Source organism: Schistocerca serialis, chromosome 1 (genome assembly GCF_023864345.2).
Source record: "Schistocerca serialis cubense isolate TAMUIC-IGC-003099 chromosome 1, iqSchSeri2.2, whole genome shotgun sequence".
Lineage (NCBI taxonomy): Eukaryota > Metazoa > Arthropoda > Insecta > Orthoptera > Acrididae > Schistocerca > Schistocerca serialis.
This window is the reverse complement of record NC_064638.1, coordinates 836,677,532-836,699,636: the sequence shown is the minus strand read 5'-3', so window position 1 is coordinate 836,699,636 and position 22,105 is coordinate 836,677,532. Positions and strand designations below refer to the sequence as shown.

The following is a 22,105-nucleotide window of genomic DNA, read 5'->3' as shown; positions in this document are numbered from 1 at the left end:
GATTGCATAGAGCTCTGTGATTTTTGACTCAGTATTCGGCTTGTAGCTGCTCCAGTACTAAGCTGTATGTTGGCCTTATTCTGCAGAACAGGCTTATTTTCTTGTCAAGTTTGGGTGGTGGTGGTACGGTCCTATGGAGCGAAACTGCTGAGGTCATCGGTCCCTAGGCTTACGCAGCACTCAATCTAACTTAAACTAACCTACTCTAAGGACAACACACACCCATGCGCGAGGGAGGACTCGAACCTCCGACGGGGGGAGCCGCGCGAACCGTGGAACGACGCCATTGACCGCGCGGCTCGAGTTTGGGAAAGACAAGCTTAACGTTCTTATACGTCAGCCAAGTCATTAATAGTGTCTTTCGCACTCTCTCTATAAAACGTTGACAGAAGACTCGATATTCAACTTAGAAAGTTCGTACACAATCTGATCATAGTAAATGTGCTCCGTTATCTGTGTTGTCAATAGAGTCAAGTAACGGTCATTTTCCTCGCGTTTGAACTTAGATAAACTCAGTTTGTTTGTGCCATGACAAAAATACGTTGTGTATGTGCTCAGAGATAAATATGAGCAAACCACAGGTTATTGTTGTCCCAGTTTGGCGTGAGAAACGCGTAAATCTGAAAGTGACATCAACTTTAGAATATAAATAACTTACTAGTGAGCTATGCATTTCACTCTTTTTCACTGCCTTATTTTATTGTACTCGGAGGTCGATGTTTAATATACAGTGCTTTACTAGGCATAGTCCCTTAAAGACAGTATGTTCTTACTATTCTCCTGCATATGTTAGTACGTGTGTGTGTGTGTGTGTGTGTGTGTGTGTGTGTGTGTGTGTGTTTAGTAACGTTATTCGCGGACAAGATTAGCGCTTAGAGACAGCATCAATCGTGTGTTACAACGCTTTGATTTAACAGGGTAAAAAATCCGCTTCAATTGCTAGTGATTTCTTGTTTAATGTAGGACTTGTTTCGAGGCCCAGAGTTTCATCTTCATCGCCAAACATTTATATTTCCGTAATTATTTGATGGCACCTGAAGATGAAGCTGTAGGCTTCGAAACCAGTCGTGCAATAAACGAGACATTAATGGCAACTGAAGCGGATTTTTTATTCTCTTAATATGTTCTTTAGTTACATATGTTTGCCTGATCAAATCATTTGATTTAATTCAGAGTCGTCATTTGATTACTGCTTTGCATGAAAAGCCTGATGAAATTGTAAAGTTTGCGGCGTGTTTTGTGTTGTAGCCGATGCTAATGACGGGAGGCAACTACATCAAGGAGGGCCTCGACTCCGCCAAGAGCATCTGCCTCATCTTCTCGCCGGGAGAAAAGGACCAGGTCGGCGGGCTCGCCAAATGCCTCAAGCTCTTCGAGGTGAGTCCTTCTCCAATTCTTTTCTTTATTCACGTGAAGTACTTCTGATTTACTGAGCGCGCCATATTGTAATCCGAACAAACGTTTCATTCACTATTACAAGTGCTCTCCATAAGAGTACGTCACATAATAAGACCACTAGCTGTAGTGCCCGTAACACTGGTTCGTTTTATAAAACGTCGCAATCACAAATTCAGAAGAATTTTGAGGAAACTCAGTGCGGCCGCGAAAGCGTTCATATGCAGGGTGATTCCGTGAAGATGTTACAAGCTTTCAAGGATGATGGAGAAGGGTAAATGTATCAAAAAAATGGTTCAGATGGCTCTAAGCACTATGGGACTTAACATCTGAGGCCATCAGTCCCCTAGACCTAACTAACCTAAGGACATCACACACATCCATGCCCGTAGCAGCAGCGCGGTTCCGGACTGAAGCGCCTAGAACCGCTGGCCACAACGGCCGGCGCTAAATGTATCAATGTGAGATAAGCGACCTTACTTGGGTAAGGCGAAAATCTACTCAAGTTCCTCCTTAGCCTCGCGCAGTCCTCAAACTAAGGGCCACAGCTACCGAACCCTGATTATGTACAGAATTCCAGCTGAATACTCACCGGTAATGTCAGGTAATTTCCCCTGTTGATGGATTAGTAAGGTGCAAGAAGTAACTTAATGTCAGAGAGACCGAAAATCCTAAGTCTACGGTACAGTGATAATGAATTCCATTTACCTGCACAAGTTTCATAAACCGCTACATTTACAACAGTTGTTCAAAATGGCGCCCCAGCGTCAATGCAGGCATGGCATCGTCGCACAGAGTTTTGTCGTATCCCTTCTAATATCCCCGGTGTCGTTTGAACAACGTAGCATGCAGCGAGAATTCTTACCAGGAGGCCCACTTCAGTCTCGACAGGCATCTCATACACCAGGATTTTAATATGGCCGCACAAGAAGAAATCAAGTGAGACCAGATAGGTGGACGTTCTCGTCACGAAACAGGACCTCCTCTACCTACCCCCGTTTTAGGAACTGCCTGATCCACGAACCCTCAGTTTAACCTGAAGTGGAGATTTATCGTGTTGGAACCACATACATTGACGAATAACAAATGGGACACGTTCCAGCGGTCTGGGTAGTATGTATCTGGCAAACACTGTGTGCACTGTAGCATTTAAGCGAATAGGAAGAAGAAACGGACCTAATATGTAATCACTGCCTGCGCCTTCCCATCCGTTGGCAGATAATGTGTGTTGATGGCTCTTCACAGGTGTATGTGTGCATTCTCATCGCCCTCAACATGACTGCGACTATTTGGCCCTCCGTTTCTGGTGAAACAGGCTTCTGCCATGAAAAGTATATACGCAGGAAAGTGAGGATCGACTACATCTACATATCTACATCTATATATGTACTCCGCTAGCCACCAAGCGGTTTGTGGCGGAAGGCACTATTCGCACCAAAGTCATATTCCCCCTCCCCTTTGTTCCACTCGCGGAACGCGAGAGGAACAAGCGACTGTCCGAACGCCTCAGTACGATCACTAATTTCCCTTATATTTGAATGGTGATCATTGCGCGATATGAAAGTTGGTGGTAATAGTAGATGCTCTACATCCTCGGCGAAGATCGGATTTTGGAATTTAGTGAGCAGCCCCTTCCGTTTAGCGCGTCGTCTATCTGCAAGTGTGTCCCACTTCAAACTATGAGATTTGTAAAGCTCTCGCGATGGCTAAATGTACCAGTCACGAATCTTGCCGCTCTTCTTTGGACCTTCTCAATCTCTTGAATCAGACCCAACTGGTAAGGGTCCCATACAGACGAACAATACTCTAAGACAGGACGAACTAAAGTATTGTAAGCAATTTTCTTTGTTGAAGGGCCGCATCGCTTCAGGAACCTACCAATAAAGGCGCTGCACAGCCATTGGCTGAAAACAAAACGAGGTCAGGAGTCAGCGGAAATCAAAGCACGCACTTCCTGTGGACGATAGATATGTAGCTGAATTTTCCGTAATACTCGCCACACAGTACTCTGCGAAACATTTATTTCACGTGCAACTGATCGAGAGCTGATTGCAAGCGTCTCACCCACTCAGGCAAGCACTGCATCTTCAAAGTCGCGAGTCCGTGTAGTTCGTCATCCTCCCTGGTCCTTGTGCTGTGGTACCAACTGACCTGTTTCACGATATCACTGGAACAGACTTGGAAACATGGTGTGAGCAGGATGTCTTGCAGGCCGGTGTTTGGTTCTATACAAAGTTTGCGCTTCTCTGCTGCTTTCACTTGCTTGCACATACACGAAGATCATGTCTGCAAGTTCCGTCACCGGGTACAACTCCATTTGGTTAGGGCTGATCAATGTTATTACTTCAACTTGTAGACATGTACTGGATTCTACTACAGTACCGACATTGTATACCAGGATTGATCATATCAGTAAAACGTACGCCACCTACAATGGATCAGTTGATCATCCCAACATTTACACATAGGTGTTCGTCAGGATTCCCCATCCCTATAATCTTAGAAAAAACGGTTCCGATACACGTCTTCTGCTGCCAGAGGTACCAGAAAGATATTAGCTTATAATTTTCCACTCGATTATTTCCGAACGAGGAACAAATTACCTCTAATTGATATCTTTACCCTTCTCCATCATCCACGAAAATTTATGCCGTCATCACGGAATGACGCTGTATATGAGTTCTCGAAATTGTTTAACAACTCATTAAGTGTTGTAGAAACCGACAAGTTACTTACAGCTAACTTCAACACCCATTAATTCGAGACACACACGCTAGAAGAGACGGATAAGGTTTTCACTTAAGTTTTACTGTTTGCTGTGTCCCTAGACAACACAAATTCACCCCTCTAAACCCACAGCCAGTGATAAGAACTGTATGCGTACTATGCACAGAAAAATTGCTTATGTGTAGGCCACTCACAAACAAAATAGCAATTTATTCCTATCTATCTCCCTTGAGGAATTGGACGTTTCTGTGGGGTTTTCGACTGCTACGATGGCTTGCGATAAATTAACTTAGTCTGTTTTTTTCAGTTACCATATAATCAGTAAAACACGAGGCGCAACGGCAGCTCGTATCAATCTCAAGTATCTCGTTCTTGCCTTGTATTAGCTATTCGCATCTTCATAGCAAACTAGTTTCTCGTCCGTCATTCTGGTAAGTCTCCACTGCCAGTTACATAGACACGCGAAAACATGTTTGCTCACTTTAACTCCCTTTGGCTTCAAGGTTATGTAGTAGTGTGCTTTCCTGAAGGATGTTCTTTGCCCAGTGAGGGCTACCAGAACAGTTTACACTGTTAGTTCGCGCACTTCATGTAGACCGCTGCTCGAGGGTCTAATAAGAATTACGCCACACTTATTCCAGTTTATACACTTCCTCACATTGCTTTCAGTTGTAAACATTGGCTCAGTTCAACCTAGTTCAGCATTTCTCAGTGAACACGAACAGCACTTGGGCAACATTTTCTTAAAGATAACACAGAAAATTTGTGCACTGAAATGAAACTACCTGGCAGATTGAAACTGTGTGCTGGACCGAGACTCGAAATTGGGACCTTTGCCTTCCGCGGGCAAGTGCTCTACCATTTGAGCTACCCAAGCACGACTAACGTCCCGTCCTCACAGCTTTACTTCAGCCAGACCACGTCTCCTACTATCCAAACTTCACAGAAGCTCTCCTGCGAACTTTGCAGAACTAGCACAACTGGAAGAAAGGATATTGCGGAGACATGTCTTAGCCACAGACTGGGGGATGTTTCCAGAATGAGATTTTCACTCTGCAGCGGAGTGAAAAACTCATTCTGGAATTTCTGCACTATTCTGCAGGCTCCATTTACAACTACCCTCCAACATAAATTCATATCTTCCCGTTTCATGGCACGCGCTTTGCCACTGAACCACTAAGCCGGACGACGGCAATTTTTTGTTGTGGTTTGATGCAGCTCTCCATGCTATTCTATCCTATGCAAGCTTCTTCATCTACGCGTAACTATTGCACCCTACATCCTTCTGAATCTGTTAAGTGTATTTATCTCTTGGTCCCCTTCTACGATTTTTACCCTCCACGTGACCTCCAATACTAAGATGGTGATCGCTTGATGCCTCAGAACACGTCTTACCGACCAATCCCTTCTTCTGGTCAAGTTGTGCCACAAATTCCTCTTCTCCTCAATTCTATTCAGTACCTCCTCATTAGTTACGTTATATACCCATCTAATCTTCAGCATTCTTTTGTAGCAACATATTTCGAAAGCTTCTATTCTCTTCTTGTCTAAACTATTTATCGTCCATGTTTCACATCCATCGTTGGCTACACTCCATGAAAATACTTTTAGAAAAGACTTCCTGACACTTAAATCTGTACTCGATGTTAGCAAATTTCTCTTCTTCAGAAACGCTTTTCCTGTCGTTGCCAGTCTATATTTTATATCCTCTCTACTTCGACCATCATCAGTTATTTTGCTCCCCAAATAGCAAAACTCATCTGCTACTTCAAGTGTCTCATTTCCTAATCTAATTGCCTGAGCATCACCTGATTTAACTGGACTACATTCAATTATCCCCGTTTTGCTTTTGTTGATGTTCATTTTATATCCTCCTTTCAGACACTGTACATTCCTCTGAACTGCTCTTCCAGGTCCTTTTCTGTCTCTGACAGAATTACGAAGTCATCGGCAAACCGCAAAGTTTTTATTTCTTCTCCATGGATTTTAATTCCTACTCCAAATTTTTCTTTTGTTTTCTTTACTGCTTGTTCAATATACAGATTGAATAACATCGGAGAGAGGCTACAGCCCTCTCCCACTCCCTTGTCAACCACTGCTTCCCTGTTATAACTGCCATCTGGTTTCTGTACAAATTGTAAATAGCCTTTCGCTCCCTGTATTTGACCCCTGACACCTTCAGAATTTGAAAGAGAGTATTCCAGTCGACATTGTCAAGAGCTTTCTCTAAGTATACAAATGCTAGAAACGTAGGTTTGCCTTTCCTTAGTCTACCTTCTAAGATAAGTCGTAGAGTCAGTATTGCCTTACGTGTTCCAATATTTCTGCGGAATTCAAACTGATCTTCCCCGAGGTCAGCTTCTACCAGTTTTTCCATTCGTCTGTAAAGAATTCGCGTTAGTATTTTGCAACAGTGACTTATTAAACTAGTAGTTCGGTGTAATTTTCACATCTGTCAACACCTGCTTTCTTTGGGATTGAAATTATTATATTCTTCTTGAGGTCTGAGGGTATTTCGCCTGTCTTATACGTCTTGCTCACCAGATGGTAGAGTTTTGTCAGGACTGGCTCTCCCAAGACTATCAGTTGTTCAAATGGAATGTTTTCTACTCCCAGGGCCTTGTTTCGATTTAGGTCTTTCAGTGCTCTGTCGAATTCTTCACGCAGTATCATATCTCCCATTTCATCTTCATCTACATCCTCTTCCATTTCCATAATATTGCCCTCAAGTACATCGCCTTTGTATAGACCCTCTATATACTCCTTCCACCTTTCTGCTTTCCCTTCTTTGCTTAGAACTGGTTTCCCATCTGAGCTTTTGATATTCATACAAGTGGTTCTCTTTTCTCCAAAGGTCTCTTTAATATTCCTGTAGGCAGTATCTATCTTACCACTAGTTATATATGCCTCTACATCCTTACATTTGTCCTCTAGCCATCCCTGCTTAGCCATTTTGCATTTCCTGTCGATCTCATTTTTGAGACGTTTGTATTCCGTTTTGCCTGCTTCATTATCTGCATTTTATGTGAATTGCAAAAACTATTGTTCTTTTCTGATTGCTGGTTTTTCTAAAATATTTTATACGACATCATCTCTGTGTATTCCACAATGCTGTAACCGATTCGACCAGCAACTGGTAGTCTTTAGATTGTCAATGGTTAAAGAGAGACAAATAATTGTTTTTGAATCTATAAAATCTGCTAAGTAACTATGTACGTAATGACAAAAAAGAATAAAATTATGCGTAAACGCACATACTGTAAGCGGTAATGTAACGTTCCCGTTGCGTTATCAACAGTACCACAGGGAAACAGAAGAAGCCAAGGGTTTTCATAGGTGTAGCTAAATCCTCTTTTTGTCTATCATACATCTGAATTAACGAATAGCTTCTTCGGCAGGTTTTATAGTCGCATCCAGTAGAACAATGTGACAATTTTTAAACACGTGAAGAGTTCAGAATTTGTAAAAATGGGATTAGTGGTTCACTGTGACATGATGACGATCATGCTTTAAACAAGGAAATCATTGAATAGGAGTAGTAATTAAGAATACTAAAGTAATGTAGTGCAGGTGGAAGAACGATTAGTTGGCTCAATTCAGGCCAAACGAGGACTCTTTCTCAAAGCTCGAACCGCAGCTCCAAATGTGATAGTTTTCTGCTGTCTTTTTTGTGTTATTTCAAGGCAGGGTGGTGCCTGTACCATATTATAACATTGCTAACAAAGATGTTTTCTTGGGATAGGTTCATTTCAGCAGAAAGTGATGAGGAATGAAGGTAAGGCTTTAACGTCTGGTCGAGGACGAAACGTTAGTGCTGACCACGGAAAATACGAGTATTGATGTTGGTGGCAGAGTGATGATTTGAACTGCTTTTCTGTAAAATGCGTGATCAGTTTCATACTCACTGCATCACCTCGCTCGGTTCCCCAATATGAGTCCATTGCATTAATCACTGTATCGCCTTCGCTTGCTTGCACGAGATGGTCCACGACTGCGCAGGCCTGAAAGGCTATCCAAAACGATGGACACCAGCGTGGCAGCTAGGCTGCGACTTCCACCGACTGCCCTCACTCAGGGAAAACAGCTCTCGCAGCGTTCTTCTTAGCCACGCAGCAATTGGAGACCCCATAAACCTGGGGACACCCACACACCGAAAAGATCGCATCCAACGTTAATTCGATGTTTGTAGAAGGTTTAATGCAGCTACACTTACTGGAAATTTCGTATCATAATCGGACAGCTTTTAGGTTCCGCACCTCACTCGGTTAAAACGGAATCTTTATAGCATCACTTTGAAGCTTATAACTCAATGCATTCAAAAGTTACGGCCATTATTTGTCATATATTTTGATACTCGCAAACTCACTCTTCAAAACCTATACCGTACTTTCCGTTGACCTAGAATCATGAAATACGTCAAGTAGTAAGGTTTCGAAATATAAATAAAGGAAAAAATTCTAAGAGTGTTAATTTGCAAGTACACCACATGAAAAAATTTTTTTGTCATATGTTATCTGTTAACACCCATTTTCTCAGGAACGAGTAAGAGTATCAAGTTGAAATTTGTGTTACGTACGAAGGTCTATCGTTCCTTCTTAGGATAAAAACGTAAGCTTCTAAGTCAATGTAACAAAAAGATAGGGACATTTATTTCAGACATTTGGTACTCGTAAAATCACTCATCAAAACCTATAGGGTACTTTTCGTTGACCTAGAACCATGAAAGTGGGCAAGAAGCAAGATTTCTCAGTATAAGTAAAGGAAATACTCAGAAAGTCGTTAGTTTGTAAGCTTATCGCACAAAACATATTTCTTTTGTCATTTGTATCCGACTTCAAATTCAAAATTAAAACATTCTCCAACGCCTTCTAATTCCCGGAACCGATATCTTGCCCTCATCAGTGTAAGTAGCAGACAAAAATGGTCAAGAGTCTCGATTCTCGGGATGGATGAATTGTGTATATAGATAATTAAGTTCGTAAGGAACTATCAGAGAGCGATTCCTACTCGTTCGTGCCTGACTTTTTTTCTTTTACATAGCCAATGATGCCTATATTTTACATTTCTAGTGAGAGCTTGTGTTCCGGAAAAACTATTACAGAATTGAACCCTCTGCTCCAAATTTTCATGCTTTTCGTGTGAAAAAGGGTTTAAAATGTGAATTTCTGGAAGCTGCTCATCTTTTAGAATGTACATCGCTGTGATTTAGGATCTAAATCTACAGCTACATATATCCCCCGTAAATTAGTCAAGGCCATCTGCTGCGTCAGATGACGTCGGTTCTAACGCCAGTGACTGGTTTCATCACGTTATACAATTCAGCATCCTAATAACAGATGCATACTTAAGCTAAAACCATATTTGCTGTGTAATCACGACAGATAACGTCGCAATAAGCAGCCTGAAATGGGGGGGTGAGGTAATTTCAGAAGACATTGGTCAACATTAAAGCAATACAACTGTAGCTGTTACGAATGGCTGTTTGGCTGAATGCGGCGATTTTCCATTCAGGTTGTAATATTTATGAAGACCTGTTCTTACTCAGGCACATAGTTACGGCTTGCATAGTTATCGAGTGTTTTCCCAGCGTGAGGTGTCACAGGCATAAAAATGGCAGCGAACACACACGATGTGCTACTGTTTATAAGCTATACTAGAAATTTTCCGATTCGAGATGGTTTACAAAGAATCGGAGCACTTAAGATGGGAAACAGGTACATGCAAAGGTATTTCCAGCCTTAAGTGCATCGTAATAGAATAAAAATCTGCTTCAATTGCCAGTAATTTCTTATTTATTACACGACCGGTTTCGAAGTCTAAACCATCTTCAGGTGTCACCAAACAATTATGGAAATGGAAATGTGTCGGCTGTCGAGGCAGGCGCCCCAGTTGAGGGTCCTACGCTCCATTTCGTTTGTTTGTCGGGGGTGTGACCCATCGCGCCACACTGTCCGACTACCACACAATTATGTTTCCATAATTATGCCCTGGCATTAGAAGATCAAGCTTTAGGTTTCGAAACTGATTATGATATAAATAAGAAATTACTGGCAACCGAAGGGCATTTTCATTCTGTTAATACACTCCTGGAAATGGAAAAAAGAACACATTGACACCGGTGTGTCAGACCCACCATACTTGCTTCGGACACTGCGAGAGGGCTGTACAAGCAATGATCACACGCACGGCACAGCGGACACACCAGGAACCGCGGTGTTGGCCGTCGAATGGCGCTAGCTGCGCAGCATTTGTGCACCGCCGCCGTCAGTGTCAGTCAGTTTGCCGTGGCATACGGAGCTCCATCGCAGTCTTTAACACTGGTAGCATGCCGCGACAGCGTGGACGTGAACCATATGTGCAGTTGACGGACTTTGAGCGAGGGCGTATAGTGGGCATGCGGGAGGCCGGGTGAACGTACCGCCGAATTGCTCAACACGTGGGGCGTGAGGTCTCCACAGTACATCGATGTTGTCGCCAGTGGTCGGCGGAAGGTGCACGTGCCCGTCGACCTGGGACCGGACCGCAGCGACTCACGGATGCACGCCAAGACCGTAGGATCCTACGCAGTGCCGTAGGGGACCGCACCGCCACTTCCCAGCAAATTAGGGACACTGTTACTCCTGGGGTATCGGCGAGGACCATTCGCAACCGTCTCCATGAAGCTGGGCTACGGTCCCGCACACCGTTAGGCCGTCTTCCGCTCACGCCCCAACATCGTGCAGCCGCCTCCAGTGGTGTCGCGACAGGCGTGAATGGAGGGACGAATGGAGACGTGTCGTCTTCAGCGATGAGAGTCGCTTCTGCCTTGGTGCAAATGATGGTCGTATGCGTGTTTGGCGCCGTGCAGGTGAGCGCCACAATCAGGACTGCGTAGGACTGCGTACGACCGAGGCACACAGGGCCAACACCCGGCATCATGGTGTGGGGAGCGATCTCCTACACTGGCCGTACACCACTGGTGATCGTCGAGGGGACACTGAATAGTGCACGGTACATCCAAACCGTCATCGAACCCATCGTTCTACCATTCCCAGACCGGCAATGGAACTTGCTGTTCCAACAGGACCAATGCACGTCCGCATGTATCCCGTGCCACCCAACGTGCTCTAGAAGGTGTAAGTCAACTACCCTGGCCAGCAAGATCTCCGGATCTGTCCCCCATTGAGCATGTTTGGGACTGGATGAAGCGTCGTCTCACGCGGTCTGCACGTCCAGCACGAACGCTGGTCCAACTGAGGCGCCAGGTGGAAATGGCATGGCAAGCCGTTCCACAGGACTACATCCAGCATCTCTACGATCGTCTCCATGGGAGAATAGCAGCCTGCATTGCTGCGAAAGGTGGATATACACTGTACTAGTGCCGACATTGTGCATGCTCTGTTGCCTGTGTCTATGTGCCTGTGGTTCTGTCAGTGTGATCGTGTGATGTATCTGACCCCAGGAATGTGTCAATAAAGTTTCCCCTTCCTGGGACAATGAATTCACGGTGTTCTTATTTCAATTTCCAGGAGTGTATGTTCCTCAATTGCGGCTGTTCACCTGATGAAATATTTTGTATTAAGTGCATTGACTGTGTGTAACCTTCAGGAACGGCAACATTTTTAATGTAGTTCGTAAAACAACACGAACAACAGCACATCGGATGAATTCCCTGTGATCTTATGCCTGTGGCAGTTTACTTCGGGTAACCACTCGAAAATAGCGATATAGCGATATAAGCCGCAACTAAGTCTGCGACTAAGAAGAGGTCTTAATAAATGAGAAGAAAACTGTCGCCTTCATTCAATAAAGTTATAGCTGTGGTTCCCACAACGAAGAAGATGTAAGAACGACACATTCTAGCAACATGTTCTGTGTCATCTGTTAGCAAGGCAAACGAAGCGCAAATCGTTACCGGTGCTGTGAATAATATTTGATCCGATGTTTCCTCAGGTGGTTCGTAATTTATTTTCATTGACGTCAGCAGCCTGTCATTCTGTAATTGTTCCTCTATCTCAGTTGGTTTCCTGGAGTTCTCGTATTTCAGAAATTTATGAGAGGTGTATAATTTTAGAGGATTTCTTACATTTATTTCTCAGATTACATTATTCCTATAACTTTTGTATTTATTTAAGGGAAGTGAAATTATTATTATTAGAATTGTTATTGTTATATTACAGATCTAGTGCTTAGAAAGCCAGTCACAAAATTCCTCCAAAGTTGTTTCGAATAGGTCTTTCTAGTGAAATTTTCCATTAAGTTCTCTAAATTGCCTATTAAGATTTATTGTTTTTTAGTGTGTTTACTTTGAGAAGGATTAGTGGACTTTAGTACTGTAAACAAACGTATTTCAAGGTAGTTTCTGTTCTGATCATTATCGTGGCAGATGGCTTCTATGCATTGTTCCTGTAAAAGAGAAATTGTTTCTGACTTATCGTAGCAGGTGGTGAAACACCTCGACAGCATTCCATGTTTTATGCGGTAATCGTCGAAATATGAAAACAGTTGCCACAGATGTGAAGTCACTGTGTAGTCAATTAATAATGAAAGATTCACTCAGTCAACTTGAATTTTACGATCTTCCAGCGCAAGCAACGAAATTTGAATTCTGAGGACTTATTTTGCGAGGAACAGTGAACAGTGAGACATCAAATAGCGACTATACGATAATCAGAAGTGTGAATGTTGTTCAGTCAGTGATCAAGAACTTATTTTTAACTGTGGGTTCCTTTTTGAGAAACTTTTCTAAGCCTCCGCTATGAGTAAATAAAAAGTGTACCGTGCACTACAGATTCAGTGCATGTTTTACAGGTGGAACGAGTGTGAATAACAACAGACCTTAACTAAATTCCTTAATAATACATCAGCGACTGTAATTTCCAGAAAATCTATTTAAAAACAGGTCTTTTCTTCAATTTCGTGAAGAATAATTGGAAAAATTACAGTATATTGGGAATCTTATTTTTAAGCTTACTCTAGTTTAAGCGGTTTTATCACCAACTCGTTTCACTTTATTTGTAAAGCATCGTACATGGTGGTTCAGTACGTGTTTACGTTAAGCAGAATTAAAAACTGTTTTGCTTACTAATGTGATGTGTGTGCACGTTATTTACGACGCTTATTGCTCCTTTTCGCATGTTTTGCAAAACAACTGGCTTTTCCTTCCAATGACAGCAACACTTGCAGTCGAACCGCTTGAATTCCCTTTCACTGGGGAAAGTAGACGTTCCACTTTCAGGGTATGCTATCGCTGTAGTACAAGTACTACATGTTTATAAAGAATTTACGTATACTTCAGCTTGACTACGTAGTCGATATGATAACGCACACTAATGCGTCAGGACGCAGAGGTAACCAGCTAGAATCCTAATTGTCTAATAATATTTCAGCGCCAGCATCTAACCCGTAGCACGGTATGCAGTTTCTAATCGTCAGACTGCATCGTCTCAATCTGCGACCATGAACCTCGATGGCGGAGTTAGTTTTGGTTGTAGAAGTCTGTGTTTTGCTTGTTCAAGTATCGTTCAACCTCGAAAAGCGGCTCATCGTCATTTTGGAAATGCCTGAAACGCAATGGCTTCCTCATCCAAAGAAATGGGAAGGATTCACTGGGTGTCACGTCAGGACAATACAAGAGACAAGGCAAAATTTGACAGCCCAAAGACGCGGCGTTTGTGGCTGTCTCGTGCAGCTGGGCCGTTTTAGTGTCGCAAAAACTACCTTCTCGGACAGCTTCCCGCAACGCTTTGCCTTGGCAGACTCCCTTAATCTCGTCAGCAGATTTAGTTAGTATGCCTCTGTGACGGTTTGCCCCTTACAAATATAATCTATTAGAACAACACCATGGCAGTTCCAAAAAACAGCATCACATTCCACAATAGGGTACGAGCCTTCACCTTTTTCGTCGGTGGTGTGTCCTCAGGTTTTCCTGCTGATTGGTTTCTTCGATTTGGGGTTAAAGCATTCACCCAGCAGTCGTCCTTGGTCATAAGGTGTATAAAGAAGTGATCTGCATTAGCCTTACACAGCAGCAACGTCCCTGCTGCTGCATCGTTTCGTCAGGCTTCGTGAATGGGTGTGTGCAGTCGCAGCACATCAGCGGGCGGCGACCTTTGTCATGTTCGAAATGTCTTGCTAGACTTTGGAAACTTATATGTCACTAATTTTCACTTTTTCCCCTCTAGCCGTGGTTGTAATACACAGGTCTTCCAGCACACGGGCCTAAACTACTATTGCTATTCACAGCGCTTCACAGAGAGATGGCCCTCCATTCTTCTTCACTGAAATTTATTTGACCACATAGGTAGTGTCACCTAACTACTGTGTGTGTTGTAGCACTGTTCCCCTTCCACTTTATGAGCGGTTTGTACCATTTTGTTGTGGTTCCTCCAGCGACGTTCCGTGGTTCTGTACGCGCGTGTTTCAATGTGTACCAGGACTGCAGAGATGCAGCCACAAAGAAACAAGAAATTGATTAGATAACACTATTTTTTCGAGTTGATCATTATGACTAACCCTTGTACTGAGTCAAATACCAAACCTCTTTACAGTCCACAATGGTGCTTCTGTTGACTGTGAACGTGGAAGTGAGGTTCTGCGGCCATCTTGACGGTATTCTACATAGGATACACTCTGAGCCAGTACCCTCTGTTTCCTTTCAGTTTCATAAGCACCCATAACGCTAAGCTGTGTAAGTATTCATCGGTCATCCAAATGATACAGATAAACGCTTAACACAGTATGCCGGAGAACGAAGACAGAGCCAGTTTGGTGCATTCCACAAACGGACTTAGCAGTGCGTCGTGGCGTCCATGTTTCTAGTAACGACTACGAAACGCATTGGGATACTTTACAGCAATAACATTTGAGTTTCCTTAAGCCTTGGCAACGGTTTTGCTTTGCCTGCAGAAACACTCGGTGAACCTGATGCACATCGAGTCGCGGTCGTCGCAACGGTTCCCCAGCCAGTATGAGTTCATGGTGGAGTGCGCGCCGGGCGGAGACATCGGCGGCGCCGTGACCAACCTGCGGCAGAGCTCCGCCTACTTCCAGATCATCTCACGCAACCACAAGGACAACAGAGGTGAGTTGCCCGCCAAGTGTCTTCTTAAAGTAAATTTCTAGCACAATCCCATACTTGAAAACACAATTATTTGCCCATTTGTAACTACATAAAACAGTGTGCTGGACTGTGATTCGAATTCGGGTTCCTACCTTTTGCGGACCAACTACTAAAAATACCTTTCTATACGTGTAACTTGTTGCAATTTTAGACCTATCGGGAAAAACATTCAAACATAGCACAGATACCTAAATCTTCAAAAATGTTCTGTCAAATACATTTGCATTTACATAACTAACAGTTTGAGACCCTCTATTCACACTATAGATCAGAAACGAGGCGAGTGCAAGTGTAATGTTGAGGGTTGCATACACTAGAAATCAAGGCGTCGCTGTTATGTCAGTGCTACACCGGCTTCCTTCCATCCCGCTGTAATTCCGCGAGTATGAAAAGCCTAAGAACGGTGACGCTGTCGTCGGTTCCTAGTCGTTGACTCGTTCTCTCTTACTGAAGTATGCAAGAGAGTAGGGCTACTCGTGACGTACAGTATGGAAGCTGAGTGCAAGGTCGTACTGTTGTAAAATGGCACTGACAGAGCGGAATGACCCATTGTCGGGATCGGATGGCGTTTAAAGAAGCCATGTTTTGTGAGACTGTGGAAGGTGTAATATGAAAATAAAAAACGGCAGTGTATACATTACAAATAAAATGCCCTCTATGTAAATGCAGAAATCCTTCCACGGAACAGAAGGAGTTGTCAAGGAGAATCTTTCTCAGTTTGTTTTCGAATTTTACTTTGCTGCCTGTCAGACATTTTATATCACTCGTTAAGTGAAGAAAAATTTTTGTTGTAGAATTGTGCACCCCTTTCGATGCTAACGACAACCTTAATGTGGAGTAATTAATGTCATTTTATCTTCTGGCATCGTAATTACGTAGATAATTGTTCCTTCTGAACTTCAATGGATTATTTACAACAAATGTCATGAGGGAATAAATATACTTTGAAGCAGTAGCCAAAAAGCATAATTCCTTAAACATATGTGTGTAAGATGATCGTGGGCGAGCACCACGTATTGTTCTCACAGCAAGTTTTTGCGCAATGAATACCCTCTTTCTTAAACATGAGTTACCTCATAACACTATTCCATATGACATATTGAACGAAATATGCAAAATATGTCAACTTACTGATTTTTCTCTCCCTAAGACATGTAATCTTATTTTTCTCTCTCTAAGATATGTAATGATTCTAAGTGTAAATGTGGCTGAACTAAGTTGTTTTAGGAGTTCCAAAATGTACTTTTTTTTCAATTTAAATTCTCATCAGTATGGACACCTGAGAATTTTGATGTATCCACCATATGTACTATTTCCTAGCCATGTGTTAGTTACACTTTTCATTGATGTAGTATCCCTAGATGTGTGTGCGTGTCCGCTCACATGACTACATATATTATATATATACATAATACTTATTTACTTCGTAAATTTTGATTCGCTAAAACCAAACTCTCCCTCTCTCCCCATAGGGTAGGGTATGAGAGAGAGGAATTAGAGCTTTGCAAATGTTGACCCAAATACTGTATTAATTTTTTCCGCAAATTCGGATAAGTTTTGTTTGTTTCGTGGTCATGAGCCCACACAACTTTTAATTATCAAACCCCATCCTACGGGGAGAGAGGGAGAGTTTTAGTTTTAGCGAATCAAAATTTACAAAGTAAATAAGTATCTTTTATTTATCCGTAACCATTTCCCACGCAAAAATGAGAACATGGATTTTCTTGAATTACAGATCCAACTACCAAGAATCAAAACAAATTTTTAAGACACAATGTACGTAGTTTTTTATGTAGAATCTGATTCTGCAATAAAAAATGGGGGTCCCCATTTGAAATTTTGAAGTTGCCTCCCACCCCACCCCCAGGGGGCAGGGGTGGCGGGCTAATTTTAGCGCCAGAAGATGTCCCCCTCGAAAATAATCAACTTTGGATTCTACACAGTTTTTCGTGTGAAGTTTATTTTTCGAGTTATTCTGGTTTGTCAACTTAAAATTTACACACTGTATATAAACATTACAATGTTTAATGCTAACCAGTCAGGCATTATACTGGTATATAATATAATAATCACGTTCCCGAACGGTTGCGTATGCAGAGCCAGTGCCATAAGTTCTCTGTCGAACTTATTGTCTTCTCGCTCTCCTCTCTACGCTGGTTTTTGTCCACTTGCACCCGGCAACGGGCTCAAGTGACAAGTTTCCAGTTAAATGGGCTCCGATCATACGGAGAGGGGAGTTTGGAGACACCGCTAGCGAGTTTACAGCTACTATACGGAGGTCATTTATGATCTCTAATTCATACAACTTTTCTACATAGAAAAGGATACAGAAAGAAAATAAATAATGAAGTGATTACGCTCACACGGATGGCACGTGATGTAACAACGCAAGTGTTTCAGCGGTCTATGTTGCCAGTTAGTATTCATACTTACAAGTTGCAGACTTTATGTTCTGGTTTGAGTTCCAGTAAAATTTGACCCTATTCCTTCACGTTAATTTCTGTTTTTGACATATCACAAAAATTCTGCAGGTCATTTTTTCATAGGTGGATGTGACAGTCGGTTCCTTCATTTACTATTCTGGCGACACAAAAGAACAGCACTGAAGATTTTGCAAACTGTCTTCAGCACTGCCCCTATGTCAGCGAGCAAAGCGTCACAGTGGCTGAGATACAGGAACTCGAAACTCTCACGCAAAAGGAGCAGGTTTAAATTCCACTCTAGCTATTTAATTACTTTATCAGCATGTTGGCGAGCTTTCTTCAACACTGCCATGGACATTCCCCCACCCATCATAGTCTAACCGAGCTAATGCTCCGTTTGTAGTGTCAATATCTAAGGACCTCATCATCAGACGGAAGTTAGAACCTAATCTTCCTTTTTTTCGTTTGTAAAGATCAGAACAAAACGGGACATTAAACCTTGCCCTCGCTTCGCGCTTATGTTAACATTTCATTCCATGTAATAACTGTTGTCCCACTTTCGACATAGTCATTGGTAGTCATTTGAAATGCGAGATCAGGCTCCTTCGGGATCATCCAGCAGAAACGTTGGAGCAAATTAAAGTACGTTAACCGAGGATTATGCTTGGTTTCAGATACTGTTCCTTGGTTTCCACGCCGTATCCGTGACTTGGACAAATTTGCCAACCAGATCTTGTCTTACGGAGCCGAATTGGACGCAGACCATCCCGGTTTCACTGACCCAGTGTACAGAGCACGAAGGAAATATTTCGCCGATATTGCCTACAACTACAAACAGTAAGTAACTTTCGTCAGTGAAGTGTAGGCCTTAACGTACAACATTCATTTGAAAAATGTTAAAGTATATCTTTTAAGACACAGGTTCAAATCAACAGATACTATAATCTGCGGAGACTTCCAGTTGTGAAAACAGCTTCCAACTCGCAGAACTGCAAGCTCAATATCTGACTTCAAGCTTCAAATAACTACCTCAGTTGCAACTTCCAAACACACCCTCTTTTCGTATAGCTGAAACGCTTTGTGAACCTCAAACTGTTTGTCATGCTGTTGAAGATATGGCAATACGCATCAACCGACGTTGCATCTAATTCACTGCTCTTTTTGTCTCCAGAGCAAACGTGGAGGCAGAACGAAACACTTCTCGTCAACTGAAACAATTCCGATTTATTTCTAATCATATCCATGAATATATGTGACAAAATAGCAAGCTGATTTCGTCGTATATATTCTCACTCATTTAAGGAACGTTTTTCATAGTGCCAATGCTTAACAGATTAAAAAAAAAAAAAAAAATTCGTTAAAAGCTTTTGTCTTAATTTCGTAGCTGGTTTGCAGCTATAACACGTGGATCAAAATATTTATTTCCATAATGCAGAGAATTGGTGGACAGTATGGTGCTTGACTATTTTATAATAGTATATAAGCTTATTTCGGTTTTACTGCCTTCATCAGTACATGTCCTGGCGTTGTAGACGGACATATGTCAACTTGGAGTAAACTGTTATAGCCGTCTGTGGTTGTTGGATGCAATATTTTTTTTTTTCAGAGACGTTTTAAAGTTGTTCGATAATTTTCTGTTGCACATATATTATAATACGTTTTTTATTGTTTGATAGGGGTAGAAATTCGAGTTTGACAGCTAGTTGTTTATTCAAAGATACTTATCAAGTATGTATGAGTAAACTGTAAAACTTGAATTTCTACGACTGTCAAGTAATTAAAAGCGTATTGTAATATACGTCAACAGCAAATTATCGAACAACTTCGAAATGTCACTGAAAAAAAAATATTGCATCTAACATGTACAGACAGCAATAATAGTTTACTCAATGTTGACATATGTTCATCTACAACGTCAGGACATGTCCTGATGAAGGCAGTAAATCCGAAATAAGTTTATATACTAAAATAAAATATCAAGCAGCATATTTCCTTGGCCTACCAGTTCTCTGCATGATGTCCTACTATGATATAATATATGCTGCAGATCACACAACAAAGAAATATTTATTTCCATTCCTGTCAGTGAAAAACTTAGACTTTTGCCAACAATAATAAGCTACCGAAATAAACTGTTATCTCTCACCTGCTATGGTTTAACTTACTGGTCCTCATTTTAAGCTTCTGCCTGTTCCTCAGTTCATGTATCTTAAATGTTCGGTATACAGAAGAAGCAGTGTGATGTGGCAGCCCGCAGAACGATGTTTAACGTCCGATCCTCACCCGGTCCTATGATTGTCTCGGCTGTTTACCTACCTTTAGCACTACTTTGGGATGATTCCAATTACACATTGGTCGTGTTTCTTCATAACTTAGTTGCATAACTGATTTTCAGGCAAGAATGTGTTATCACAAATATAACCGCGTCTAATACGATAATGTGGCTTTCAGACCAAACTCCAAGTTAATGATAGTAACACTTTTTTTAGAGTTGTTCATTGGAACAATTTCTGATATTTTGACAGTTACTTAAGATCCCGTATACCTTGACGTGTGTTGGCGTCGAGCGTACAGCCGTCACTGATATTTCTGTGCGCTGTTCCTTCCAGTGGTGAACCTCTTCCTCACGTGGACTACACCAAGGAGGAGACCGAGACCTGGGGTAAGGTGTTCCGCGAGCTGACCAAGTTGTACCCGACGCACGCGTGTCGTGAGCACAACCACGTCTTCCCGCTTCTCATTGAGAACTGCGGTTACCGCGAGGACAACATTCCTCAGCTCGAAGATGTCTCCAACTTCCTCAAAGGTAAGCAGCCCATTCCGTGCATTATTCTCTAAGCTGTGAATAATTTCATCAAAATATACTCAGTGTTTCACTCTCGATGACTAGCAAAGAGATACTCAAGGAAAGAAGTCACTGAACATCCGCTCTGGCCTATCCAGTCAAGCTCGTACCTAAACATTTTCGTTGTAGGTGCACTGCCGCAAGCTCTGAGTCACAACGGAGTTATACACATAACATACAATTATAGACCTCATTTATGTATCAGGTGTGTCTTCTTCAAGCCAAAGACAGCAGACCTGTACTCTAGTAACAGCGTGATCGGAATTATAGATCAGTCGTACTTTTACTGCGAAATATTGCTACATCACTGCACTAGCATTTTCTTGCCACTTGAGTTGTAATGGAAATAACTCATCGCTCCTCTTTCTTATTTATTTTAAGGGCCCATATGATAAAGTTCATTTGCACTGCGTTAGTGACGCGGAGATTACTATTTGACGATGTTACGTATAAATATTTTGCTTAAAACTGTACGGCTTCTAGCGAGTTTTGAATGCTGTAGTTACGAGTCCATGCAATACGGGATATTTCTGGCTTGTTCTATTCAGAACATTATGCGGTTTACCTTCATTTGAACTGCACTATTTGATGACGTTATGTACTGATCTTTTGTCAGAAAAAATCTCATAATCAGGTTTATTTGATTCACATGACTACTGGGCGTCTTTGCCTCTAACGAGAAACTACAGTCATATCGAGGAGAACTGAGGCTATGTGGACATAATTATGATTTGGGGATTTTCTTCGTGCTACTGTACAGGACCACCTACAGGTATGGAAGGCACTCTTGGCCAATTTTGTTATGAACCACCTTCAGGTGTCACGTTTACCCAAAATTATGATTGTGTTTTTGTGTAATATGGGGCATTCCAGCAAGATAATTTTGCGACATGGCTTCAAATGTCAGCAAATGACGAAGAACGTGGTCTAACTACGTTTCAAAATACTTCTCTCGCCTTTAAATTCTCCAGAAGTTATTCCAGCTGAATGTCTATAGGATCCCTCCGTCCAAGGAATACCACGATCACTTACTGGTGTGATTTCGGGCGCTCAATCGAGCCGAGTTGCTAGTTCCATTTTTTCTGGACGGTATTTCGACAACCAACCTAGAACTATTTATGTGCGTCGCTATTTGAACTCCACTCGGGAGTTGAAGCATTGTGGTTGAAGTCTGGGAAGGAAGTACGCATAACAACACAGGTCGCAGCACCTGAAGAAATTATTAACCTCAATTTAATTTATTGGTGGTGCGTTTCGAGCTGCTAGTGCTCATCTTCAGGCATTGAGGCAGTAACATATCATTTCTGATATTAAAACTAGTACGTAGATTATGCATATTTTTTGTGTTGGCTGGATATTCATTAGGTCAGATTGTATGGCTCCCTACATAGAAATAGAAAAAGTGAATGGTATATTTCTAACCACAAATACGTGCGAATTAGCAAATATTTTTCTACATAATTACGATGGTGACTATGCAAGCACAAATTACGTTTCGCAACCCTACAATGTTGTTGGTGTTGCAGGACTGCAGTGCTGACCTAAGTATACAGCAGTAAAACTACTGCAGACTCTCATAAGCACATGTAAATTACAGTAGTTTTTCTAGTAGCC

At 42.1% G+C, this 22,105-nt stretch overlaps 1 protein-coding gene across 1 annotated transcript in view; it reads left to right on the top strand.

Annotated features, from left to right (window-relative positions):
- The window catches only part of LOC126484998 (protein henna), a 103,318-nt gene that overhangs the window by 65,758 nt on the left and 15,455 nt on the right, over nt 1–22,105 (top strand). Inside the window, exons 3-6 of the mRNA XM_050108605.1 lie at nt 1,249–1,377; nt 15,010–15,184; nt 18,321–18,483; nt 20,256–20,452. Coding sequence (XP_049964562.1) covers nt 1,249–1,377; nt 15,010–15,184; nt 18,321–18,483; nt 20,256–20,452 — 664 coding nt within the window. The remainder of the gene's footprint in view (nt 1–1,248; nt 1,378–15,009; nt 15,185–18,320; nt 18,484–20,255; nt 20,453–22,105) is intronic.